General features: G+C 52.5%; 1 protein-coding gene and 1 pseudogene across 1 annotated transcript in view; one reads left to right on the top strand and one right to left on the bottom strand.

Annotated features, from left to right (window-relative positions):
- The window catches only part of LOC127474809 (uncharacterized), a 1,721,191-nt pseudogene that overhangs the window by 571,499 nt on the left and 1,122,421 nt on the right, over positions 1-27,271 (top strand).
- Positions 12,320-27,271, bottom strand: part of LOC127474834 (zinc finger protein 883-like) — a 237,550-nt gene continuing 222,598 nt past the window's right edge. Inside the window, 2 exon segments of the mRNA XM_051796137.1 lie at positions 12,320-12,874; positions 12,959-13,135. Of these exon segments, the coding sequence (XP_051652097.1) occupies positions 12,712-12,874; positions 12,959-13,135 (340 nt within the window). The 3' untranslated portion in view covers positions 12,320-12,711.

The following is a 27,271-nucleotide window of genomic DNA, read 5'->3' as shown; positions in this document are numbered from 1 at the left end:
CAGTGCCTGCCCTCAGTGGGGCCCAGCAATGCTTCAAGGCACTTGCACTTTGGCTTCTGACTTCTTCAGCAGCTGCTTCAATCTTCTCTCAGCACCTCAGGATCATGGGCTGGGCTGCAAACACACTGTGGGGCTCATTAAATTCCAGAAATCCCTCAGGATCTCGTTGTCTTCCTTTAATTGTCTTCAAGGCAATTTCAAAACAAGTCTTCAAAATTTGTACTTTTTTTGTTTTAATTCAATTATGGAAAATTTTACGTTCAGAGGAGAGGTGATAAAGGTGTTCTCCAAGTGATCTTGATGCTGAGTGTCTCCTCAGGAGATCCACACTGACCCTGTATGATCAACCTTGCTCCTCACCCCCCAGCCTCACCAGTTCTGACATGGCCCATCTTGGACTGACAGCTGATGCAGCTCCAAACACACTGTGGGACCCATTAAAACACTGAAAAACAAATTATTTCCGTTCCTTGAATTGTCTTCAAGTCTTCAAGAGTTCTACAGCTAATTGGAGTTGTTTTGTAGTCTAGCTAAGAATGAAGATTTTGAAGTGGCCATCATGAAAATTATATATATTTTTATGAAAGGGAATGATTTACACAGAGCCTTGGGATGCAAGAAGGTCAGGGCGCAAAGGATTTAGACACAAAGATAAGGGGGCAAAAGAGTTTAATAGCACTTAATCATTGACCAGTTGAGCAGTTTTCAAGCGGTTGAATAGCATTTGCCACAATTTTAACAGTGGGTGAATTAGAGATTCACAATCACAACCTTCACACCACAGTCAATTCACACCCACACCCAGCAGAGATGTGTGGACACATCAAGAGCTGACTGTGGAAAGGTCCCTCTCCCAAATTCTCCTTGTTGTCAGGGAAACACTCCCACAAATCCCTTTGTGTTTCCCACCAGACAAGGGTCACAGTTGGAGGAGTGTTTGTTGAGGGTGATCAGAATTGTCCTGGGCATCAGAGACGGTTCTTTGGAGTGTCACAAACTGGAGGGTTCCCGAGCTGGGAGAGGCTGCCAGAGGTGTCCCACTGAGAGGGAGGTGCTGGGGAGCTGCCAGGGCCTCTCTCAGCCCCGCTGGTTGTGGGCTCACAAGGTGACTGGTTTTAGTGATCTGCTGAATTTCCATCCTGGTGTCAGGAATGACTGGAGTTTCCAAAATATTTTGGGAATTGTATCCCAACTGTTCCATTTGAGCTGTGATTCAGGCAGGGAATGTTCCAAGGCTTTCATGGGATGACTGATTATCCTGTGTTCCCCAACTGTTCCGCTCCAGATTGTTCCTACCTTTATGATCCAGGCGCAGCTGGTCCAGTCCAGGGGCACTTTCCCACAACCCCTGGCAGTCCAGGGACACTTCACCACACCCTGGTCTAGTCCATGGGCTCTTCATTGCTCAGCTGGTTTGGTCAAGGCTTTTCAGGGAGCTCCTGAGATCATACCTATAGGAAGGATGGGCACAGACTTAGTTGTAATAAGACAAGTGATAATGGTTTTTAACTAAAAAAGAGCAGATTTGAACTAGATAGAAGGAAGAAATTTTTTACACTGAAGGTGATGAAACACTGGCACAGGTTGCCCAGAGAGGTCATAGATGCCCCAGCCTTGGAAACATTCAAGGCCAGGTTAGAAAGGGCTGTGAGCAACCTGATCTAGTTGAACGTAAACCTGTTCACTGTGGGGAGGTTGGACTAGATGTCCTATAAAGGTCTCATCTGATTCAACTATTTCGGATTCTATAGTTCTTTCCTACAGAGCCAAGGCTGACAAGGATCACACAGATTTCAGACCCAGCTGAGCATCCCCTTTGATGGCCCATCTGGCAGCTCTGCTAAAAAGCTGCTGCAAAGAACCTCCAGACCTAAAGGAGCTTTGTGCTGGGCTGAGCTGTGGCTCTCAGGGCTGGGGGTTGGCTTTTGGCTGCCAGGTGCCCACCAAGGCTCTCTCTCACTCCTCCTCCTTCTCCACTCTCCTTGGTGCCTGCAGGGTTGTTTTTCCCCCATTTCTCTCACTCCTCTCTGGGTTACAGCACCCTGGATTTTATCCTTTCTCCAAAGGGTTATCACAGAGGTGCCTCTGGAATTGCTTTTTGGCTCAGCTTTGGGCACTGGCTGGTCCATTTTGGAGCCACCTGAAACTGGCTCTCTCTGACACAGAGTCAACTCTTGATCTCCTCTTCCCTAAGGGAAACCTGCAGCCCCCTCCCTGCTACCAAACCTGATCCACAGGGTCATTCAAGTGACCAGGGATACAGAAGGTCTTTGATCCCATTATTCCTCAGGCTGGTTAAACAAGATTTTGTCCTCTTTCTGTCCCTGACTGCAGGTTCTTTCTGTCAGAGCAGAGCTGGGCTGGACCTCAGCCGTGCTTTGCTCCAGAGCCTGCTGGGGTGGGGGCAGATGGCAATGGGAGAGTTGGGTTGGACTGGATGATCCTTGTGGGTCCTTCCACTTCCACATATTCTGTCATTCTGTGTTTGTTTCACTTTGGTTTCGTTGGGTTTGGTCTTTTTCCCTCCTTTTGATTTTACTTTCCTCTGACCCATGAGTTTTTTCTTCATTGTCTTGTGCCTTGCTGGGCACCTGATGGCAGGACAAGTTTATCCCACTCACTCATCTTGACCACAATTTTTGTACAAGTCACCATTAACTGGACGAGGTTTCTCACAGACTCGCTGCAACTTGGCATCATCCACAAAGGAGTGGAAAGTGCATTTCATCCCATCACCCAGAGACATTATAAAGATGTTCCATAGGAATGGTCAAGGGCTGGTCCCTGATGGATGTCACTGGGAGTTGCTGCCAAGAGGAATTTGTGCCATGACTTTTGAGCCTCATCAGTCATTCAACTTCCCACTCACCACATGTTTCACTTCAACAGTCCAGCTCTCAGTAGTCTGGCTCTAATGAGATCACAGGAGACCATGTCAAAGGCCTTGATAAAGTTTGGACACACAACATTCCCTTCTTTTCCTCCCACAGGGGTTCTGCAATCCCTGCCTTGTCCTTCCCATGCCTGGCAATGGCTGCAGGAGGACTTGCCCTATCCCCTTCCCTGCTGAGCCTGAGCAGTCTGGAACTCTGCCAACCCTTCTTGCTGCCCTGTTTGCAGACTGGTTCCATGTCTGCCTTTGCCAAGGCCCCAGGAAGATCTGGGATGGCTCTGGTCTTTCCAAGTGTTTGGGAGAGGTCTCCCAGTGACACTGCCCAACCTTCTAAATATCCCCGACACCAAAACCTTTTCAATATCCCACAGTTCCAGATTAGTCCTCAGGACACAACACATATTCTCATGGTTCTTCAGGAGAAAATTAGAAGTGGTTTCATTATAGAGGTCAACGGGTGGAGCAGCCCAGTCTGGTCTGGCCCCACAGCAGTGCCCAGCCCAGGGTGCTGCAGAGCTCTGGGCACTCCCCCCACAGCCCCAGCCCCTCTGAAGGGCACAGCAGCTCCTGGGGCACAGAGAGGAGTCTCAGCATCCCCATCAGCTCAGGGGCTGGACACTCAGCATGGCAGGAGGAAATGTGGGTCAGGGAAACTGCAGGAGCCCTGGTGTCACCTGCAGGAGATGCCCAGCACAGCCTGACTGTGCCCCTCAGTGCCAGCCCCTCTGCCCAGCCCAGCACAGAGTCCTGGCTCAGAAAGAGGTGTCACTGTGTCAGGGATTCCTCTCTGCAGGCCCAGAAATGCTGCCTTGCTCTTCTGCAGGGACATCCCTTTGCCCAGGTCAGTGTGTCCAGGCTGCCTTGGCCAGTTGCAGATCCCAGCCTGGGATCCCTGCAGGGCCCTGAGCTGGAGGTGCTGCTCTGCACAGGGAGGGGCTGTGGCACCCTGGGCTGAGCCTGCACTGGCCATGCTGGTCAGGGTGGGGAGCAGACCCAGCAGGATGGGGATCACTCCTCTCCACCCTCTGCCATAGTCCTGGAAGGCTCAGTAGCCAAGAACAAGGCTGGGCAGGACCATGGGCTGTTTCCAATGGCACAAAGGGCAGGGCAGGGCTCCACTCCATGCAGCCTGGGGGCTGGAGAGTTCTTCAGGACACCCTCCTGGAAAGCCCAGCCCTGGCTCTGGTACAGCCCTCCCTGAACTGGGGAGGCACAAGGGGAGTTCACTGCAGGTGAGACAAGTCACTGGCCAGAGTCCTTTCTCTGTTCCTGCTGCATCCCCTGGGGTTGCAGAACTCTCCTTTACCAGTTCACAGGCAGATTTAGGACTTGATCTCTGGTAACTCCACCCTGGGCAGGATTCTGCTCCAGGGCTCCATTCCCTGCTGACTGGAGGGGACGGGCTGTCCCTGCAGATCCTCTGTGCTCTCCTGCACTTCCTGAGTTCCTACAGACAAGTCCTCACCTGCCATCAGAACCCTCACAAGCTGCAGAGCCCCAGGCAGGGGACTTGGAGGCCATTTGCCACTGGCCACCAGCACAGAACATCTGACCCAGCCCTCAGTCCCTCAAGTACCCCAGTGAGTCACTTCTCTCACTGCAGGGACTGAATGGGGAAACAAGCAAAGCAATGAGACTGGAGAGTCTATTCCTTGGCCTTGTTCTTTACACCAACCTTTCAAAAAGAACAAAGTCTTCAGGAACTGCCCAGAGGGGACCCTGTTTCATGATGGAAATGATGTCAAGGAGCCCAGCTCTGTCCCAGCAGTGCCCAGGGTCTGTCCCTGCCCAGGGTCACAGGACTGACACCCAGCAGGGACTGAGCTACCAGAGCACTCAGGCCTTGGGCAAGGAGCAGAAAGGAGAAAAACAGCATCTCTGAAAAGGCCAAGAGCTGCTGCTCCCTGGCAGTGCTCCTGTACCAGGACTCTTTACCCCTTCTCTTCTGCACACAGGCACTGCCCTCCAGCTTCAGGGAAGTTGTTGGAGGGAGAATCCGGAAAAAAGAATTCAAGTCCATTATTCTACTCAGAGATTGTGATTCCTCATGTACAGAATAACAAAGGCAGGATGTTTGACAAAAAAATTGCTGCAGAAACTTTTATTTTCTTTAAATGCACACAGAGAATGATCCCTCATTTACACAATTGTGGGTAAAAACAAAGAGAGAGTGAATCAGGTATGAGATGGAGAATAAATTTCTGTGTTAACAACATTTAAAGAGGAAAAAATGTAGGAAACGCTCCCCCCCACCACTCTCAAATGCTTTAGAAGGCAGGTTGGGCCAGTAAAGGGTTACACAATGAGTGTTGTACAGAAGAAAAGAGGCAGGTTATTGCTCTTGAAAAGCATCCAGTCATCATTTTTCTCAGGGCATCCTTGAGCTCCTGGTTCCTCAGGCTGTAGATGAGGGGGTTCAGTGCTGGAGGTAATACTGAGTACAGAACTGCCACCACAAGGTCCAGGGATGGGGAGGAGATGGAGGGGGGCTTCAGGTCGGAAAATATGCCAGTGCTGACAAAGAGGGAGACCACGGCCAGGTGAGGGAGGCACGTGGAAAAGGCTTTGTGCCGTCTCTGCTGAGAGGGGATCCTCAGCACAGCCCTGAAGATCTGCACATAGGAGAAAACAATGAAAATGAAACAACCGAACACTAAACAGGCACTAACCACAATGAGCCAAAGTTCCCTGAGGTAGCCTGAGTGTGAGCAGGAGAGCTTGTGGATGGCAGGGATTTCACAGAAGAACTGGCCCAGGGCATTGCCCTGGCACAGGGGTAGGGAAAATGTATTGGCTGTGTGCAGCAGAGTATGGAGAAACCCAGCAGCCCAGGCAGCTGCTGCCATGTGGGCACAAGCTCTGCTGCCCAGGAGGGTCCCGTAGTGCAGGGGTTTGCAGATGGCAACGTAGCGGTCGTAGCACATGATGGTGAGGAGGGAAAACTCTGCTGAGAGGAAGAAATAAAAGAAAAAGAGCTGTGCAGCACATCCCATGTAGGAGATGGTTGTGGTGTCCCAGAGGGAATTGTGCATGGCTTTGGGGACAGTGGTGCAGATGCAGCCCAGGTCTGTGAGGGAGAGGTTGAGCAGGAAGAAGCCCATGGGGGTGTGCAGGTGGTGGTCACAGGCTACGGCGCTGAGGATGAGGCCGTTGGCCAGGAGGGCAGCCAGGGAGATGGCCAGGAAGAGCCAGAAGTGCAGGAGCTGCAGCTCCCGCCTGTCTGCGAATGCCAGGAGGAGGAACTGGGGCATGGAGCTGCTGTTGGACATTTGCTGCCTCTGGCTTTTTGTTTCCAACACAGGAGAAGAAGACAGTAAGAGGCCAGGTAGTGTGGACTTATCTAAACAAAGTCAAAGCTGTATTCTACAGACACTCCCCATGTCACACACAGACAGCCTTTTGATTTCCTAGGAGATCTTCCTTCAGCTCCAGTGCTGGGTCCCTACTGAACAGCATTTTCTCTGTTTTAGCATCACTGTGCTTCTGTACAGGGGTTTCACATAACAAGGATATATTAAGGGACAGGTTTCCATCCTGGAGGGGAATTCACAGCTTGGAAGGAAACCTCAGGGAGACAGCCAAGTGTCCTTATGTTGGCATTTGATTTAAGCTGACTCAGCTCCTTCCCCAGCACCACAGGCTGCACTGGTAGGGGTCATATTCCGTTTGCAGGTGCAAAAAGGAAATCTCAGACTAGTCCTGATGGGTCTAGCAGAGGTGATGCTGGTGCTACCCACAGGCAGAGCAGTGGCTGAAAGCACATTAGGAAGCTCAGATAGACCTACTGAGCACTCACAGTTCAGATGTCTCAGGGACCTGTCAAAATTAATACTTTCTTAATGATTTATTCCTCCCATTCCTCAAGAGCAGGAAACTGGAAACACAATCTCAGGAAATTTCTTTAACCTTATAAAAATCTTTGTCTTGGAAATATTCTGAGAGGGAGCTGAAGCTCTGAGCATGTCCTCCTCCTCTGCACTCCAGATGCTCTCAGAGTTGCACTTACAGAATCTGTAGTTGGTGGGCAGTGCCAGCTTTCCCAGATGCCTCCAAAAGTTGCAGTCCCATTGCCCTGCATGACCAGACTTCCTGTGCCAAGGTCTGTTAAAAATTCTCCCCCGGTGAGGTCTCAGCATCATTCTATGTCTGACAACCTTTAACTTCTCTCTGTCTCACTCCCCTGCCCTTGGTGCTGCAGACAGTGCCCTCAGCCCTGCTGGGCTGTGCAGAGGAGCTGCTCACCAGCAGAGCTGTCTCTTTGAAGCTCTTCTTCATTGCCAGGAGCTCCCTGTGTGCCAGGAGCCCAGCCCAGCAGCGCAGCAACAGCCCCAGGCATTTCATGACCCTCAGGGGATGTTGAGGTTATTTACCTGAGACTCAGTCCCTGAGAGGAAGTTCAAACAACTTCTCAAGAAGTCAAAATGAGATTGAAACACTAAAGTTTCCTTTAGTGCTAATGAATCTCACTGAGGGACACAACTGAGAACGTGTCCCCAGGTTCCAGTTAGAGCAGAAAACTGCAGACAGTGATGACAAGGATGGACAAGCAAGGGAAAGGTGGTTCTGATGCTGAACAAACCTTGACTTGTTCCCTTAATTTAACAAGACAAGCCCTTACCCTCAGCCCCTGGGAAGGCAGATGCTGTCCCTGCCTCATTCCTCAGGGCTCTTCCTGGGGCACTGGGATGTGGGATGTGCAATGCCAAGGGCAGGACCATGGGGTGGCACCTTCCAGGCTGCTGAGCAGGGACAAGGAGGCCATGAGGTCCCAGGGCTGCAAGGGGCACTCCCCTCCTCCTGGCATCAGGGGCACAGACAGCAGCCCTGGCCAAAGGCCTGCAGAAGGTGGCTGTGTCAGGGCCTTTCAGCTTCTCCCCCTCCCTGTCTCCTCTCCAGCCCAGGCTGTCCTACGGTGTCCATGCCCTGCCCCTTTCCCTGCAGGCTGTCGTCATCCCCCCGGCTGCCCCACCTGGCTGGCACCTTCCTGCACTGACATCTCTGCGTCCTCCCTGGCTCTTCCTGCACACACAAAGCCTTGGGCTCATCCAGACTCCTCCTGGGTGATGTGTTCCAGCCCAGCGTTTTCCTTGGAGTGAAATTCCTTTTTCCCCATGTCCACTCGGGACATCCCCAGCTGCACTTGCCATTAATTCTTTCTTTCTCGTGCTCTTTTCTGCTATGACAAAAGGATCCACCTTCTCTAAATCCTCCCTTCAAGCCACCTGAGGGCTGTTCTGTGCTGTCCTCAGTCTCCACACCAGTGAGGCCACAGCTCCTTAGCCCCTCTCTAGTGCTCATGTGCTTGAGACCCTTAAAGCCCATCTTGGGAGATCTCTGAGCACTCACTTTTTTTTTTGCAGATGAAAATGTCGTGCTCATAGTCTAAGGAAATCTCAGTGATACTTTTTACCAAAGCCATTGCTACACTGTAGGGCCTTATGGAGCCCAAGAATGCTGGGAAACTGTGCAACCTCATGGAATCAAGGAGCCATTGTCACACTGTGAAGCCCCAAGGAATAAGGGATCCAATCTTTGCCTCAGATTTTGTCAACAAACTCAATTTAAGGGATTACAGAATTGTGACTGAGCCACTTCTGTCCCACACGCTTTAATGATTGGTCAAATGAGAATATTTATATGAAATGAATCAGTTTTTCTTACAAATGATCAGACAAAAGATCTTAATCAGAATTATTTACTAGATGGTATAAAGACTGAAACTACTAGTAGTACAGATAGGATAGTGCACTATATTGAAGCAATTATTGAAACAATTCTATTAAAGTTAGTCAAAAGAAATAATTATTAAGTAGAGATCTGAAGTAACTCAGCCAGACCAATGTTCATGGGGAGATTTCTTTTGCTCAGCCTTGAGGAGTGTCCTTGGAGGGCGTCCCCACCCAAGGCAGGAATCTCCACACATCTACCCCAAGAAGGGCTGTGTTAGAAGAACCTGCCTGGATGAAAGGGGACTGGACTTCTCTAGTAGGAAGGGATTGACTGCTCCTCACAAATGTGCTGCCATCAAAGAGGCCAAGAGGGTAAAGCCCCTGTGGGGTGGGGGATGATGGCTGAACTAGAGATGTGGGCAGGCCTGGCAGATTGATCCCAGCACACTCCCCAAACCCACCAAGGCAAGCTCTACATGCTGACAATGGTGGACACAACCCCTGGATGGCAGGAGACACACCCTGTGCCTCCCAGCACTGCCCAGAACACCATCCTGGGCCTGGAAAAGCAAGTCCTGTGGAGACACGGCCCTCCAGAAACACTGGAGTTGGACAGCAGGACTCTTTTCAAAACAACCTTGTGCACACCTGGACCAGAGAGCTGGGCATGGAGTGGATGGATCATATTCCCTGTCAGGCACCAGCCTCTGGGAAAGTGGAATGGCAGAGTGGACTGTTCAAAACCACCTTGAAAGCAATGGGCAGTGGGACCTTCAAACCTTGGGATGTGCATTTAGCAAAAGCCACCCAGTTAGTTAATCCTGTAAGCTCAAGAGAGAAAACTCCAGGCCAATTCAGTGTCTGAGATCAGCTCAAAAGAGCAGGTCCTTTAATCAGGCCCACAGGCCCAGGGGAACACGCACGACGCGCCCTCCCAGGCAATGGTTCTACAGTTTTAGAAGATGGTCTGTCCAATGCCAGAACTCTCCACCCCCCAGTTCTGCCCAGTTCTGCCCCCGACACGCCCCTTGGAGAATTGGGTTTGGGGTCTTTGGGACCCCTTCTTTCTCATCTTTCTCTTCTTCACAGCACGTACAGTCCTTGGAGCGCCTCCAAAATTCTGGGCTTGAAGGTTGCTTTGTCTCTTGTGGGATCTTGTTGTCCAGGCCTAGGGTGTGATGTTGTTCAATAGAGGTGTTTTTCTACAATTCTACCTTGCAAAGAAGTCTAAACATGCTAAAGGAATTTAGAAAGTTTGATATCAAATGGGGTAATAAGGTTAGGTCTGTGTAAACTACTATGCTAAAGGGTGGCATAAAATACAGCTGCAGGACTTTTGCATTAGACCTCTGATGGCCCATCAAAGCCCATCCCTCCCTCGACAAATCTTGAAAGGCAGGAAAAACCCTTTTCCCAGGCCCCTCACAGGAACTCTGCGCAGGCCCAGGAGATGTTGGGGGTTTGTGGCATGGCCCGGGACACCATCCATGGATATAATAACTCATAACTTCTTGGAGTGTGGGGGCTTCCCTCCCCCACCCCCAACGGATCAAGGCCACCACTTCAACTGACAGACATGGAAGCTGCAACTCCCAAGTTCCATCGCTGGACCCCGTGGGCAGTGACTATAGACATCTTTCCACTCTCAGCTTTGCTTTCCCTTACTCTCCCTTACCCTTATCCTGTCTTTCTTTCTCTCCCTTATGCATTTTCCCTAAAGGTTCTCTTTATGCCATATTGCTGTAGACGAGAGATAGAGATGATAACACCCAAAATGGCAACATAACTGTTTACCTTTGAAATGAAATTGTTCTAAATTAAACCCTACATATATATGTTTTCAAACACCGATTATTTAGTTTCATTTCACTCTAATCCATCCCAAGGAATTTATTAATAAGAATCTGGTTACCCCCCCCTTTCTGGGGTGGGTGGTAACAGACCCCTTGTAGCAGGATGTTCTGCCTGGAAAAGAATCTCATCAGAGAATGCAAGCACTGCAAGCTCTCTGTGGGGAGTTACTGCTGGTGCCAAGGGGTTGGTTTAGTGTTGAATTGTGCCAAACCCAGCCTGGTTCCCCAACCTTCCAACACACATGCTGCTTTTGGAAGCAGAGTTTGACAGATCAGCTGCTCACTGGCCTGGGAATATGTGACTGGAGATCCATCACTGGATAAGCATAAAAGCCCAGGGCCAACTTTGATAGAGTAGATTCTTCCACAGACTTTGTTGAGGTGTGTGGAGCTTCTGCTGTGAAGCAGGGACAGGTCTTGATGGTCACTGCCCAGAGGGTAAAAGAAAGAGAGAGCTCTGCCTTGATTTATTTCTCTCAGACCCCGCCGGGCCCTCCCCGCTTCCTGCCGGGATCGGACACCGCCGGCGGCCCCGGCCCTGCCGGGCTCCATCAGCCTGAGCAATTGCTGCCAAGGAGGGGCCGGGGGCTTCCTCTTGGCCTTCGTCTCCCTGGCGCTGGGGCTCGGCTTCTACCTGCGCCAGAAGGTGAGGGGGGTCCCAGGGGGTCGTGTGTCCCCCCAGAGCGTCTGTGCCCCCCCGGGGACCCCCCACCCCGCTGTCACCCCCTTTTCTCTCCCCACAGAGCTCCTGAGCCGGCGGCGGCCGCAGCCCCTCCCCGGGGCCTCGGGCCCAACCTGGACCCCCCCTGTCCCTGTGAGGATTTTGGGGGGGTTGTGTGTCCCCCCCTCACCTGCTGCCACTCCTGATCCCAGGAAAGCTTCCCAGTTCTCCCCAGTTCTGGTTATTGGGGGGCAGTGGGGGAGGGGGGGTGGATAACGAGGGGTGGAGCTGAGTTTGGGGGGGCAGAACTGGCTCCGGGATGGATCGGCAATAGGGACTCCCCTGTTTCCCCCCGTGTAAACCCACTCTGGGGGGGCTTTGGGAGGGCACCTGCCCCTCAGTAGGCACCCAGCTCATCCCAAAAGGTGCTGGGAACCCCTCAAAACCTTCTTAGAGATCCCCGAGGACCCCCAAACACACTCAAAGCCCACCCAGGAACCCACCCAACCCCTTTTCTGGGGGGACTTCTCTGGGCACTGGTGGTGCTGGGAGCCTCCCCAGCTGCTTTGGGCGAAGAGCTCTTAGGTGAGCTGGGGGTGGTAAGGGGGAGGTCGGTGGGAAAAGGGGGGGCTATAGGGGATAAAGGGGTAGTGGGACCCCAAACTGAGTGGGAGGGGAGTGAGACCCCCCAAAAGTGGAGGGGGGGACCATTGAGAATGATGGGAAATAAGTGGGAGAGGTCAGGAGAGTGGGGAAAGAGGAGGGTGGGACCCCCAAACTGAGCATGAGAGGGCTGGGGAGTGGGGAGATGATGTGGAAGGGGTGAGAGAGGAGGGAAAAATGGGGATTGGGACCCCCAGAGTGATCCTAATTGGGGCTGGGGATTGAGTGGACTATGAAAAAGTGGGAGGAACAGGGAGAAGGGTAAAAGAGCAGGGGTAGTGTGGTGGGATAAACGGTCCCATGGGAGCCTTTGGGCACAGGAGGGCTGGGAAAGGGGGGTGGCCCCTCTGAGCTCCCAACTTACTGTACGGTGCTGGGGGCTGCTGGATCCAATCTCAACCTTGGATCATGCCAACAGTTTCAGTTTAGAGGAATTACAGAAGTGTGACTGAATCACTTTGGTCCCCTAGGTTTTATTGATGGCAAATCAGATCTATTGATAAAACGGAATTTATTTAGGGATACAAATGATCAGACAAAAGATCTTCATCAGAATTACTTAGTGCACAATATATACACTAAAACTACCAGGAGTACAGGATAAGATAGGACAGTGCTCTACACTAAAGCAATTGTTGAAGCAATTCTACTCAAGCTGGCACAAAACGAGAAATTCTTAATTAGAGACAGATGGAACTCCCCCAGACCAATGCTGGTGGGGAGATCTCTGCTCTCAACCTCCAGCAGTGACCTTGGGGGGTCCCCAGCCAAGGCAGGAATCTCCACACTCCCCTCAAGAAGGGTTCTCTTGGAAGAAGCTGCCCCTGGGAAAGGGGACTGGCCCTTTGTGGTCAAAAGGGATGGACTGACAGTCACTGGACTCCAGGGGTTGCCTCCCCATCAGGGGCTTCATTCGGGGTGGAAGCAGCGGCTGAAGCTCTTCCCGCAGTCAGGGCACTGGTGGGGCTTCCCTTACTGGTGGGTCCGTTGGTGTTTGGTCAAGGCGGACCTCTGGGTGAAGCTCTTCCCACACTCCCCACACTTGTAGGGCCTCTCCCCGGTGTGGATGCGCCGGTGGGTGATGAGGGTGGAGTTGTGCTTGAAGCCCTTCCCGCAGTCGGTGCAGCGGAAGGGCCTCTCATCCGTGTGCGTCCGCTCATGCAGGAGGAGATTCCCGCTGGTCTGAAACCTCTTCCCACATTCCCCACATGTGTAGGGCCGTTCCCCAGTGTGGATGAGTTGGTGTTTGCGAAGGGTGGAGCTGTCACTGAAGCTCTTCCCACATTCCCCACACGTGTAAGGACGTTCCCCAGTGTGGATGTGCTGGTGGGTAAGGAGGCTGGTGCTCCTCTTGAAGCTCTTCCCACATTCCAAGCACCTGAAGGGTTTCTCCCTGCTGGGAGGCTGCTCAGGGACCACCAGCTCAGAGCTCCCCCTCAAGCTCCGGCCGCCTTCCCGGCACAGGCTGGCTCTTTCCTCCTCAGAGCACCCTGGGATGGCTTTGGAGCCCCTCCTGCGGGGGGATCTCCGGCCCTTTTCCTCCCCGCTGCCTTCCTGCGCCGGGGAGCCCTTCAAAACGGCCTCTCCCACCAGGGTCTCACGGGGGGATTTGTCCTCCGGGCTCTCCGTCCTCACCTCGGGGCCTGGGGCAGGAAGCAAGAAGGACAGGCAGGGGATTTGCCTCCGGCCCACAGGGAAGGCCAAGGACATCCCCCCAACTCCGGCCCCGGCAGGACGGCGGCGCCAGCGGGGTTGTCCTGCAGCCAGGGCCATGCTGGGCTGACAGAGCCAGCACAACACCCGCCCAAAGGGACACTGACTTCCTCCTCACCTGCCTGGGGGGCCCAAGGCATCTTCCTCTTCCTCGCAGCCTCCTCCTCCATCCGCCCAAGCTTTGGGAAGGACAAATCCTGATGAGGTGGAAAACAAGGGCTGAGCGCGTTGGCTTGGGGGTTCCTCCTGCCCAAGTCCATCTCTAGAACTTACCAGGCCTCCTGTGTCCATAAAAACCTCCAAACCACCAAGACTCAGCCCAGAAAACCCCAAATCATCGAGATCAGGCAAAAGCCTATAAGAAATAGTGAGAAGACTCCTGCCCCCCCAAAATGAAAAAAGTTGAGATTCACCTAAAAAATACTCCAAAATATGAAGATTAGCCCAAAAAAATTCTCCTAAGATTTCCCCTTCTCTGGTTTCCCCCCTCTAGGGTTCAGAGAGTCTCCCCTGTCTGGGATGCTGGGGGTTCTACCTGGAGATAATGGGAGTGTTCGGGGTCTCAAGGGTCCCTTCTCCTCTGATTCTCGCCTTCGGGATGCTGCATTCCCAGAAATTCCCCCTCTCCAGGTTCTCCATTTTGTTGTCCTAGGGGATCCCAGGGGTCCCCACTGTCCAGGCTTCCCCTTCTCCGTGCCCCCCTCTCCAGGTTCTCAGGGCTCTCGAAGCTCCTCCCTATCTCCAGCCTCCCTCACTCTCCAGGGATCAAGGCATGGGGACACCGAGGCACCCCCACGGCAACCCCGCTCCCGCTCTCCCCACTCCCCTCAGCCACCCCTCCCACCCCTTTCCCATCAGGCCCCCAAACCCCGGCTCCCCCCAGCTCCCTTTGGGGGTGACCCACCCACTCTTTTCACTTCTCTCTGTACAAAATTGCTTCCCAATATCCAACCTAAACCTCCCCTGGCACAGCTCAAGACCCAGCCCTCTTGTCCTACTGCTGCTTCCTGGCAGAACAGCCCCAGCCCCACCTGGCTCCAACCTCCTGGCAGGGACTTGCAGACAGTCAGGAGGTCTCCCCTGAGCCTCCTCTTCTCCAGCCTCAACACCCCCAGCTCCCTCAGCCTCTCCTCACACCACTTGTGCTCCACTCCCTTCCCCAGCCTCGCTGCTCTTCTCTGGATCCTCTGACCCCAAAAATGCTCCCCCTCCCACAGAAAGGCCAAGGGCATCTGGGGACAGTTGGGGGGCTTTGTGGGGCACTGGGCGATTACTGGGACACATTGGGACACACTGGGGGGAACCAGAGGGCATTGGGAGGACTGGGGGGTTACTGAGGGACACTGGGAGGGCACTGGGAGGGACTGGAGGTGAACTGGGGCACACTGGGGGGCACTGGAAGAGAACTGGGGACTTACTGGGGGATTACCAAGATACATGGAGGGACACTGGCAGGTTACTGGGCCATACTGGGGGTTACTGGGTGCTCACTGCAGGATCACTGGGCCATACTGGGGGCAGTGGGAGGTCACTGGGACACACTGGCTGGTCACTGAGGGGGTTACTGGGCCATACTGAGGGTCACTGGGAGGTCACTGGGATATACTGGGGGCACTGGGATCCCCTTACCTGGATGTGGTACATCTCCCCCCCCGGATTTTGGAGGGCATCCCTAGGACCCCTCCCCTGGGGGCTGGAGGATCCCCTGAGCACCACTGCTGGGCTTTATGGGACACCCTAAAATCCTCTCAAAACCCCTGAAATTCCCCTTTGACCCATCAAAACCTTCTCAAGGTCCCCTCAAATCCCCTCAGAGACCTCATCCCTCCCCAGCACCCCCCAAACCCTCTCAGTGACCCATAAAACCCATCTGGGACCCCCTAAACCCATTCAGGGACCCCACAATCCCCTTCGGGGACCTTCAAAACTGTCTGAGACCCACTAAACCCCGTAGAGACTCCAAAACTGCCTAAAAGATCCCTGCAAAGCCCCCGAGGACTCCCAAACCTCCTCACAGACTCTCAAAGCCCACCTGGGACACCTCAAATCTTCTCAGAAACCAAAACCCATTTAGAGACCCCCAAACCCCTTCATGGACCTTCAATCTCTCCCCTGAGACCCCTCAGGACACCGAACCCCCTCAGGGACCCCTCACAACGTCCCTGGCAATCCCCGAACCCCCCCACTAGACCCCCTCCGAGCCCTCCAGCCTTTCCACCCACACCCGCGCTCCCCGCAGCCCCCGAGGGGATCCCCAGACCCCGCTCTCGCCGCCCCCCCGCCAACTCACCCAGCGAAGTGCAGCGGCCGCAGGCGAGTCCTCCTCACTCCCGACCACGAGGCCAAAATGGCGCTCGCTCCGCGCGCCCTCCGCCTTTACAGACCCGCCCCGCAGCCAATCAGCGCGCGGCCACGGCCCCTGCCCGCCCCCCGCCTGCGCGGGGCATTGTGGGAGTTGTAGTCCCTGCGGCGGGGGAGGATCGGACTTGTTGGGTTTTAGTTTTTCTGTCTTTTTTATTTTCTCTTTTTCCTTTCTTTCTTTTCTTTCTTTTTTCTTTTTTTCCTCTTTTTATTCTCTTTTTTCTCTCTCTTTTTTCTTTTTTTCTCTTTTTTATTTGTTCTTTCTTTTTTTTCTCATTTTTTCCTGTTTTTTCTTCCTTTTTTTCTCTTTTTTTTTCTCCTTTTCCTCTTTTTTCTCCCTTTTTTTAAATTTTCTTTTTTCTTATTTTTCCCTTTTCCATTTTTTTATAGTTTTCTATCAGTTGTTTTATTTAAGGACGATTTAAACACAGATCAAAACAATCTCCATGTACATATCTTACAAAAACAGATAATCTGCCTTATTCCAGGTTTGTGAGGATTCTCAAGATCACAAACACTGAGACATCAAGGGTGGAAGTGAAGCAACTTTATCCTGTCCCTTGCCACAGCCTCCAATCCACACCCAGCCCTGGATTTCTGCAAAGCCGCTGGGCAGGAGCAGGAGATGGAGCTGGTGCTCGGCGGGAGGGGCAGCAACAACAAACCCGTGTCTTTGGCACAGGGGAAGGAATTTAGTGCTTGAGGGGTTACATTCCACAGGCTCCCCTGGGGATCAGCTCATGCTCGGACAGTGAGAACAGCAAGAACATTCCTAATAAAAATGCCAGAGGGAAGGGAGCGGAGGGGGAGCAGGGGCAGGAAAAGGAAGCAGAGCGATGGAAGATGGGCTGGGGCGGTTGGGGCTGGGGGAAGGCAGGCTGGACAATGCCTTGTTTGGTCCAGCAGCTGGACCAGCTCCAGGGCAGGTGTCGGGGCAGCCTCTGCCACAGGGACATGGACAAACAGACCCTACAAAAGCTCTCAGAGGGGTTGGGGGCTCTGGGCGGGGCTGCGCTCTCACCTCAAGCCAGGATACCCCAGGGCAGTGGAACAGCAATTCCTGTCAGCTCCCAGCAAAGATTATTGGGGTTTGCACTGGGGAAATATTGACGCTCCAGCTTCCTCTTCTCTTTTTAGAACTTTGAGCTTGCAGTCGGGTAGAAGGGCTGGTGGGGGAGTGGGAAGAGACCCACTGAGGGACACATCTCATCCCTCAGTTAGATGGAGCTAAACCCCTGATCTTGCTTAGGAAGAGCTGCTGATGCTCAGTTGTCTTCTTTCCCTTCTGCTTTAGTGGGATATTACATTTCCCTGCAGTATTGGTGATGGAATGGTTTGTCAGCTGGAATGGTTTGGTTCTCACAGAAAGTATAAATGCATTTTAAGGAAGGTATTTTTACATAGGTGAGGCCTCCAAAAAAAACAAAAAAAAACCCCAAAGGTAATATAAGTGCAGAATAAAGTGAACTTTGGGGTTTTCTTTTTAATTCTTGGGTAGAAAAGCCATCCCAGTTAGGGACAGCAATTTATTGCATTGCTGAAAAAAAACAAACTAAAAAAAGGAATCTGAATTTGTTCCTATTCAGATTTGCTTTTGATCATAAGAATCCTTCTAGTGAAAAGGGCTAATTTACTCTTTCTAGAGGAATATTTTAAGTGTGATTATCACAATATCACAGCTGCTGAAAAGGTCTAAAATAGGACATTGACCTTGAACGTGTTCCTGCGTTTAGGATGTGGTGCTTAACATTCAAGAAACAATAGAACTGCAACTCATTTATTAAGGTATCATCTCAAAATGTTCACTCTTGCTCTGTAAAGACATGCCACAAGGACTGTAGAAAGCTTGCAGTATCCCAGGAAGTACATGTGGTATTTTTTCAGTGCAAATATGGATAAGATCTTCAAGATTTCTGCTGGCAATACTCCATAACTAAAGTAAATTTTCCCTTTGGTGCTGCACGAGTTTGTGATTTAATTGTTACTGATATTCCACCAGTCATATTATTAGCTTCACCAAAGGAAAGGGAAATAATCCTGTATTAATTAAACAGAGCAACTGAATTCCCTCAGTCACCTTATCCTTGGCTGTCTGGGACAGTGATGCACTTCAGCTTCCCTAAAGAAACTTCCACTAAAAAGGAGATTGGGGTGATAGTGAGAGATCCATATTGAAGGGTGTGCCTGAATTATCTTTAGGGAGGAGACCTTTGTGGTGGGTTACAAGCAATGTACCTGTGGCTCCCTTTTTCTTTCTGGGTTCTTTTTCCCTTTCTTTTTGTCAGAGGCTTTGGAAAAGGTGTTTTGTCAAGAGAATAATATTCATTTATAGCCATGTGAACGGTTTCTATGCTGTACCAGTGAAGGCAGTCACCTAAATACCCATACCCATGCCTTTGAAAATAAAACAAGGAGAAAATATGGAGTATTTGTTTGAGACCAGATAAACTGAATGTAGTTCAGTAACATGGTAAGGCAATTGCTGTTATTGCACAGAGACATTTCTTTCTATGCTGGAACTCAGGGGAGCAGCAAAAATCTAAAAGCCTTGTTCTGTGTATTTGTGAACACACTGTGGGTAAGTTCAAAGGAGCATTCAGAGATTGTGTTGTGTGAACCTTTTTCCCTAAGATCAAAACAAGGAGTAATTATTGCTAAATCCAGCAGATGGCTTTTTCTCTTTATTCCCAATCACTGATTAAAGAAACATAACTCAGATGTGATCTCACTCTGTGCTCCAGTGACACTAACATTAGAACAATATTGTCACTGTCTACTGGTCTCTTGTGCTCCTCACTGGAAGGCACTTGGTGCACCCCTGGATATCCTGCTAATGAGTGAAAAAACTAACCCTTCTAAAGTTCCAGATTTTCCTCACCTGTTTGGACACAGTTGGACAAACTGGACCAAGTTAGTACTTGAAAGCCACCTGCTGTATTTAGCATTAATTATTCTTTGTTTTGATCATAGAGGAAAAAAGCTCACACAACACAATCTCTGTGGACCCAACAGAGAAAACATCCCCAGGGTCTTGTTAGAGCACAAACCTGCAAACAGGGATGACAGGTCAGAGAATCACAGAATCATCAACGTTGGAAGAGACCTTCCAGACCTTCTAGTCCAACTGTCAACCCAGCACCACCAGAATCACCCCTAAACCCCATCCCAAAGCACTACATCCAGATGCCACCTGAATGCTTTCAGAGACTCCACCACCTCCCTGAGCTACTTGTTCCAATGCCTGAGCACTCTCTCAGTGGAAAAAGGGTTTTTGAATATCTAATATGAACCTTGCCTGATGCAATTTAAGGCTGTTTCCTCTCTTCCTGTCACTAAAGGCTTTGTAGAAGAGACCAACCCCCACCCCACTAAAACCTCCTTTCAGGTCATTGCAGAGAGCAATGAGGTCCTCCCTGAGCCTCCCCCTCTCCAGACTCAACCAGCCCAGTTCCCTCAGCCGTCCCTCAGCAGACATGTTTTCCAGAGCCTTCCCCAGCTCCGTTCCCTTCTCTGGACACGCTCCAGCCCCTCAAGGGCCTTTTGGCACTGAGGGGCCAGAACTGGACACAGCACTCCAGGTGGGGCCTCCCCAGTGCCCAGCACAGAGGGGCAATCAGTTCTCTGCTCCTGCTGGCCACACTCTTCTCCACAAAGGCCACGATGCCCTTGGCCTTCTTGCCCCCCTGGGCACACTCTGCCTCATATCCAGCCCCTGTCAAGCAGCACCCCCAAGTCCCTTCCTGCTGAGCAGCTCTCCAGCCCCTCTGCCCCCAGCCTGGAGCGTTCCAGGGGGTTGTTGGCACCCAAGGGCAGGCCCTGACACTTGACCTTATTGATCCAACCTGTCCAGATCCCTCTGCAGAGCCTTCCTGCCCTCCAGCACATCCACACTCACACCCAGATCAGTCAGTCTCCCAAACAGGACAAAGTCTGACCACCAGCAGTCCAGGGTGTCAGTTCTGCTGCCCCCTCCTTCCTCCACCCAGAATGGAAAACTCCATCGTTTTGGGGTCTCTGTGCCCATCGGCTCCGACCACCACATCCCCCACCAGTCCCAGAATCATGGAATGGTTTGGGTTGGAAGGGACCTTAAAGACCATCTCAGTCCAACCCCCTGCCATGGGCAGGGTCACCTTCCACTAGACTCAGAGCTCACAGCCCCATCCAACCTGGCCGTGAACACTTCCAGGGATGGGGCAGCCAGAACTTCTCTGAGCAACCTGTGCCAGGATCTCACTACCATCACAGTCCAGAAATTCTTCCTAATATCCCATCTAACCCTTCCCTTTCTCAGTGTGAAGCCATTCCCCTTGTCCTGTCACTCCAAGACCTTGTCCAAAGTCTCTCTCCATCTTTCTGGCTGGCTCCCTTCAGGCACTGCAAGGCCACAATTAGGTCATCCCAAAGCCTTCTCTTCTCCAGCCTGAACAATCCCAATTCTCTCAGCCTTTCCTCACAGCAGAGCTGCTCCATCCCTCTGATCCTCTTGCTGCTCCCCTCTGGACTCACTCCAGCAGGTCCATGTCCTTCCTGTGCTGGAGCCCAGAGCTGGAGGCAGCTCTGCAGGGGTGACAACATTACAGCCCTGTGTGTTCCAGCAAGGACACGTGGAACCTCCTGGAGTAAAGGGACCATTGTGACACTGTAGGGCCTTCTGGAGCCAAAGGAACCCTGGGACACTGGGCAATCTCATGGAATCAAGGGAACATTGTGACAATGTGAAAACTCATGGAATTAAGAGGCCATTGTGATAACTGTAAGGCCTCATGGAACCAAAGGAACCCTGGGAGATTGTGGAAACTCATGGAATCAAGGGGCCATTGTGACACTCCAGGGCCTCATTAAATCAAAGGAATCCTGGGACACTGTGGAATCTCATGGAACCAAGGATTCATTATGCAATGAAGGGCCTCATGGAACCAAGGGAACCCTGAGACATTTTGGGCCCTCATAGAATCAAGGGACCATTGTGACACTGAGGAACCTCGGGGTCTCAGAGGCCACTGTGACACTGCAGGGCCTCATGGAACCAAAGGAACCCTGAGACTTTTCAGAACCTCATGGAATCAAGGGGCCACTGTGACACTGCAGGGCTCATGGAACCAAAGGATTCCTGGGACACTGTGGAATCTCATGGCACCAAGGGACCACTGTGATATGTGGGGCCTCCTAGAACCAAAGGAGTCCTGAGACATTTTGCAAACCCATGGAATCAAGGGTCCATTATCACACTGCAGAGCCTTATGAAGCCAAATGGACCCTGAGACTCTGTGGAACCTCATGGAATCCAGTGGCCATTCCCACCCTCTAAAACCTCTTGGATACTCTCAGGTTCCCATTATTAAGAGACACTGTGGTGGTTTGGGCTAGGCCTTCCTTGGTGACCAGTTTGTAACCAAGGAAGGGTCCAGATTTACCCAGTATTCCCTACGATTTTTACGTAAGCCAGACGATAAGAAGAAAGGAGGAGAGGCCTTCGCTCTCTTTCCTTCCAGCAGCTTGGAGGTGCAGGTTCCCTGCTGTTGAGTCTGCCGTGTTGGGGAGCGAGGCCTGGTTAGGCCTTGTTGACCTTGGGAGGTGGAGGTTGCTGGTGATCGTTCTGGAGAGACTCTCGGTTTTCCCAGGGAGAGTGGTGGGATTTTTCTTTGCTAACTCTTTAGTTACTAGATCTTGGGCTACTAATTGGGATATATATATTTTATGTTGGTTTTGTTCCCTTTCCCTTCCCCCTTCCCTTTCCCTTGTGAAATTGTATATATATTTCAAATTGTATATAACAGTACATAAGTGTAAATATATTTATATATATCACTTTAGCTGTCTCTCTCTCGTTCCGGTTTTTCTTAGTTGTCTTTTCTCCCTCTTCTCCCTGAGGTTTTGGGGGGCGGGACGGACTTCTTGTGGTAGGGTTTGGAGACTTGGCAGGGAGCCAGCTTCAAACCATATCAGACACCTCTGCCCAAATTCAGCTGCAAAGGAGACCATGTGCCAAAGTCAGCAGTCCAGCTTTGATTTAACAGTAAATAGGAGGGAGAGAGAGAGAAAGAAATTGTGCAATTCTGTCCTGTGGGCTACTTCCAGAGCTTCACCTCCCTTTTGGTCTTGGAATTAAAGGCCTTCCTGTTTGCCACCAGTGCTTATGTCTTGTGGTGCCTTATGGGATTTTCCTGCTTTGACAGTGTTTTGAGACAGTTCATTGTGCCCTTCAAGTCCTTCCATGTGCACACACACACACCACTCTCACCAGTGTCTGGCCCTCCAAAGAACACAAGCCCTGATGATTTGTAGCTCCCACTCCAGTGGTTGGCACTTGGTCCTCCCTCCGTACCCAGAGATCAGAGCTCCCTTGTGCCAGAAAGTTTAAAGAGATTGTGCCTCATTCTGCCAAGACAACCCTTGGAAAAAGTGTCCCTCTGTGTTTCCTGGGATAAGAGTACTCTATTGTCATCTTCCAAAACCTTGGAGAGGTCCCAGAGATCTCCCAGGAAGGAATTTGGGGCCTCAAGCACATGACCCGTATATAGAGGCTGAGGACTCAGGGGTCAGGGGTGTGAAGATTGAGGACAGTAGAGGAGTAGCCTGAGAGGTCTGGAAGGGGGGTGTGAGAGCTGGTGGAGCTTTTCTTCCTGTCAGAAAACAGCCTAAGAAAGAACTAGTGCCACCAAAGGCAGCTGGGGTGGCCTAGACTGGTGACAAGAAGTCAGAAATTTCCCTCCAAGGTCAGTGTTGTGGAGTCTGGATGAGGCCAAGGCTTTGTGTGTGCAGGAAGAGCCAGGGAGGACGCAGAGATGTCAGTGCAGGAAGGTGCCAGCCAGGTGGGGCAGCCGGGGGGATGACGACAGCCTGCAGGGAAAGGGGCAGGGCATGGACACCGTAGGACAGCCTGGGCTGGAGAGGAGACAGGGAGGGGGAGAAGCTGAAAGGCCCTGACACAGCCACCTTCTGCAGGCCTTTGGCCATGGCTGCTGTCTGTGCCCCTGATGCCAGGAGGAGGGGAGTGGCCCTTGCAGCCCTGGGGCCTCATGGCCTCCTTGTCCCTGCTCAGCAGCCTGGCAGGTGCCACCCCATTGTCCTGCCCTTGGCATTGCACATCCCACATCCCAGTGCCCCAGGAAGAGCCCTGAGGAATGAGGCACGGACAGGATCTGCCTTCCCAGGGGCTGGGGGTCAGGGTTTGGTCTCTTGGATTAAGGAAACAAGTCAAGGTTTGTTCAGCATCAGAGCCACCTTTCCCTTGCTTGTCCATCCTTGTCATCACTGTCTGCAGTTTTCTGCTCTAACTGGAATCTGGGGACACATTCTCAGTTGTGGCCCTCAGTGAGACTCATTAGAAACTTTAGTGTTTCAATCTCATTTTGACTTCTTGAGAAGTTGTTTGAACTTCCTCTCAGGGACTGAGTCTCATGTAAACAACATCAAACCCCCTGAGGGTCTTGAAATGCCTGGGGCTGTTGCTGTGCTGCTGAGCTGGGCCGGGCTCCTGGCACACAGGGAGCTCCCGGCAACCAAGAAGAGCTTCAAAGAGACAGCTCTGCTGGTGAGCAGCTCCTCTGCACAGCCCAGCAGGGCTGAGGGCACTACCTGCAGCACCCAGGGCACAGGAGAGAAGGCAGAGAGATGAGAGGCAGCCTGGGCTGGGGGATGACTGAGCTCTCACTACTGGAGAAACCTTCCCAGGATTCGAAGGAAGAATTCTCTGGCTGTAGGAAAGTTCAACTTGCCTTCCTGGAGGCATCTCCTAAAGCTGCCACATCCCACAGCTTCCAGGATCTTTCAGCAGGACTCTTCCAGTTGCTGCAGTGCAGAGGAAGTGGCCATATGGCAGAGCAGGGCGGGAGCTGCAGGCAGCAAGGGCAGAGAGGAGAAAGGAGCAGGAGGTTCAAGGGATCCTGGGGTGGGAGGACAGGGCAGAGCTGCTCAGGGCAGGAACCTTGCCAGCCCTTTGCCACGGTCAGGCTGTGGCTGCAGAGCAGTGCAGGTGAGTTCCTGCAAGTGCCTCTGCCAGCTGCCAAATGGCAGCAGTGGCAGGAGCTGTCAGGATGGCTCTGCTGGATTTGCTGGGGTGCAGCAGGAGAAGCTGCTGCAGAGCAGGACTTGCTGCTGCCCCATCAGAGGCCCAGGGCCAGAAGGTTCCCTGTGGCAGGGCTGGCTGTGGGGTGGGAAGGTGGGGGTGCAGCCAGGGGTGCCCAGGGCTGTGGTGCAGAGCAGGGTCCTGCCCCCAGGGCTCTGTGTGCTGGGGCAGGGACTCTGCTGCCTGCCAGGGTCAGCTCTCAGCCCGGCCAAGGAGCTGCCACGGCCCTGCAGGGAGAAGGGGTGGGTGGAAGGAGTGACCCCTCAGGGCTGGGCAGGGCTGGGCAGGGCCCTTCAGCTGCAGGCTCAGGGCTCCTCACAGCTTCAGCTCCACCTCCTGCCATTTCCAGGGGCCCTTCTCAGGAAGCACATCCCCCCAGAACACCTCCCCCTTCCCAGCCACCTCAGGCTGTCTGGGATCTGCTCTGCAGCCCCTGCCCAGGCAGAGCTGCCCCTGGGCACTGGGCTGGGGATGGCTCTGGCAGCACTGGCAGGGAGCTGAGCTGGGCACAGGCAGGGGCTGCTGGCAGGAACAGCTCCTCACCCAGAGACAGGCAGGCAGGGAGAGGCAGCTGCTGCCACAAGGGCTGGGCAGGGGGATGTGGGCCCCTCCCTGCTGTCCCTGTGGCACAGACCCCTTCCCTGAGCAGCTCCTGCCTGGGCTCCTTTCCCAGCCTAAGCAGAGCCTGTGCCCTCAGGCCCACGGGGGCTGGGCTGTGCATTGCCCTGCAGCAGCCAGAGCCCAGGCAAGGACAGGGCCCTGATTTCCAGCTGTCTCTCTGTGTCCCTCCTCCCTTGGCAGCAGCACTGTGGCATTTCACTGCCATCCCCTGCTGCCTGGGCTCTCCTTGTTCTCACCAGTGGGTTTTCTGAGCCACTGTGGGGTTTGGGGGGGGGGGGGCAGATTCCTGTCCAGACACAACCCCTTTGGGTGCTGCTGTGGGGATGTGTCTGTGGGAGCCAAGTGCCCAAGTGCCCTCCAGGCACCTTCAGGGTCTTCAGCTGTTTGCCTGGGTGTCCTGCAGGGCTGCAGGTGCCCTCCAGAAGGGCACAGCTCTGCCATAGCATCTCTGTGCTGCACAGGATCCCCATGGAGAAAACTCCTCAGTGCTAAATCCATGCAAATGCTCTGGGCAGCTGTACTTGGGAACTGCAATGATCCCTGTGTGTGGCAGTCTGGGAGGAGAAAGATGAGATCCTAATCAGGCATCCTGAGGAAAGGCAAGCATTTTCTCAATGTGCTCTTTGAACCAGGATTCCTCTGCTCCTACAAGTGCCTTGTTACTTTTTTTAAGGGAATTCCTAAGGGTGGTCCCCCTTTAGCTCTAAGCTGCCAGCCAGGGGCAGCTGTGAACCGGAAAGATGGCCAGCTCTTGTCTCTGCACCAAGAGACCATCCCTTTGCCTCTCAGGACTCACAAGATTTCACTTGGAGCACATTAGAAAGGATTCCTCGGGAGCAAGAAGGATTCCTCGGGAGCCCATTCCAGGCTCCCTGCTCTCAGTGCCCCCTTCAGCCAGCAAAACCCAGAGCTCAGGGAGAGGGATGCAGAGAGATCTTCCTGAAAAGAGGCCCTGAATGTTGAATTGCTATGAGACATGCAAGATGTTTTGCTGACTGAGTCTGGCCTAATTCAGTTCTGTCTTTATTCTCCTCAACAGAAAACAATAACCAGAGGCAGCAAATGTCCAACAGCAGCTCCATGCCCCAGTTCCTCCTCCTGGCATTTGCAGACAGGCAGGAGCTGCAGCTCCTGCACTTCTGGCTCTTCCTGGCCATCTCCCTGGCTGCCCTCCTGGCCAACGGCCTCATCCTCAGTGCTGTAGCCTGTGACCACCACCTGCACACCCCCATGGGCTTCTTCCTGCTCAACCTCTCCCTCACAGACCTGGGATCCATTTGCACCACTGTCCCCAAAGCCATGCACAATTTCCTCTGGAACACCAGAACCATCACCTACACAGGATGTGCTGCACAGGTTTTTGTCTACATAATCTTTCTTAGAGCAGAGTTTTCCCTCCTCACCATCATGTGCTACGACCGCTACGTTGCCATCTGCAAACCCCTGCACTACGGGACCCTCCTGGGCAGCAGAGCTTGTGCCCACATGGCAGCAGCTGCCTGGGTTGCTGGCTTTCTCATTGCTCTGCTGCACACACCCAGTACATTTTCCCTGCCCCTGTGCCAGGGCAATGCCCTGGACCAGTTCTTCTGTGAAATCCCACACATCCTCAAGCTCTCCTGCTCACACTCAGGCTACCTCAGGGAACTTGGGCTTATTGTGTTTAGTGCCTGTTTAATGATTGGGTGTTTCATTTTCATTGTTTTCTCCTATGTGCAGATCTTCAGGGCTGTGCTGAGGATCCCCTCTCAGCAGGGACGGTACAAAGCCTTTTCCACCTGCCTCCCTCACCTGGCCGTGGTCTCCCTGTTCCTCAGCACGTTATCCTTTTCCTACCTAAAGCCCCCCTCCATCTCCTCCCCATCCCTGGATCTTATTGTGTCACTTATGTACTCAGTGGTGTCTCCAACACTGAACCCCCTCATCTACAGCCTGAGGAACCAGGAGCTCAAGGATGCCATGAGGAAACTCATAACTGGGTGTTTTTCAGAAGCAATAAACTCTCCTTCTTCTACATGTTATGGACCTCATTAACGGCCAATCCCTTTATGTACTTCATTAAAGGCCCACCATATCTTCTCTATTTTTTAGTCCTGGTAGGGGTTTTATTTTTGTGAGAATTTGTTCACATCAAAAAATCTTTATATGTATAAAGATATATATAAAGATATATATAAAAAAGTATATATATATATACACACCATTTTCAGTTCTGTGTTTGCCTTTCTAGCCTGGCCCAGAGGCTGTACAAATTGGGAAATGTACTCACTGTATGCTTAAACCAAATAAAGAACTCTGCATTGACTCATTTACCTGACATCTTTCCTCTCTGACTTCTCTGCAGCTGCAGGGTCGGTGCCTCTGTGCAGAGCTGGGCCAGAAAAGAGTCCCAGCAGAGCAGCACTGCCAGGGAGCAGCAGCCCTTCTCCTGAGGGGCCTCCTCTCCCTTCCCTTCCACACTGTCCTGCAGAGCCCTGTGTTGTTGGAGGCCTCAGTGCTCTGGCAGTCGGTGCCAGTCCTGCTGCAGGACTGTCCAGGGACTGCAGGCAGGGACAGCCACGGGCACTGCTGGCACAGAGCTGACCTCTGCAGCAGCACTGCCATCCTGCAGGGGCATCTCCTCAGGGCAGGGCCTCAAAGCTTCCATCTGCTTTCTACTTTGCTCTCCAGGATGTGCCCAACACAATGCCCTGCAGAGGAAAACAGCAGTGACCAGCACAAGGGGGGGAGTGCTCAGGGTGGGGGCACCCAGCAGTGCCCTGGCAC

This window comes from Manacus candei, unplaced genomic scaffold (genome assembly GCF_025592945.1).
Source record: "Manacus candei isolate 608988 ecotype Guabito, Panama unplaced genomic scaffold, ASM2559294v1 h1tg000045l, whole genome shotgun sequence".
NCBI lineage: Eukaryota > Metazoa > Chordata > Aves > Passeriformes > Pipridae > Manacus > Manacus candei.
The sequence above is the reverse complement of the archived record's forward strand: the minus strand, read 5'-3'. Positions and strand labels throughout refer to the sequence as shown.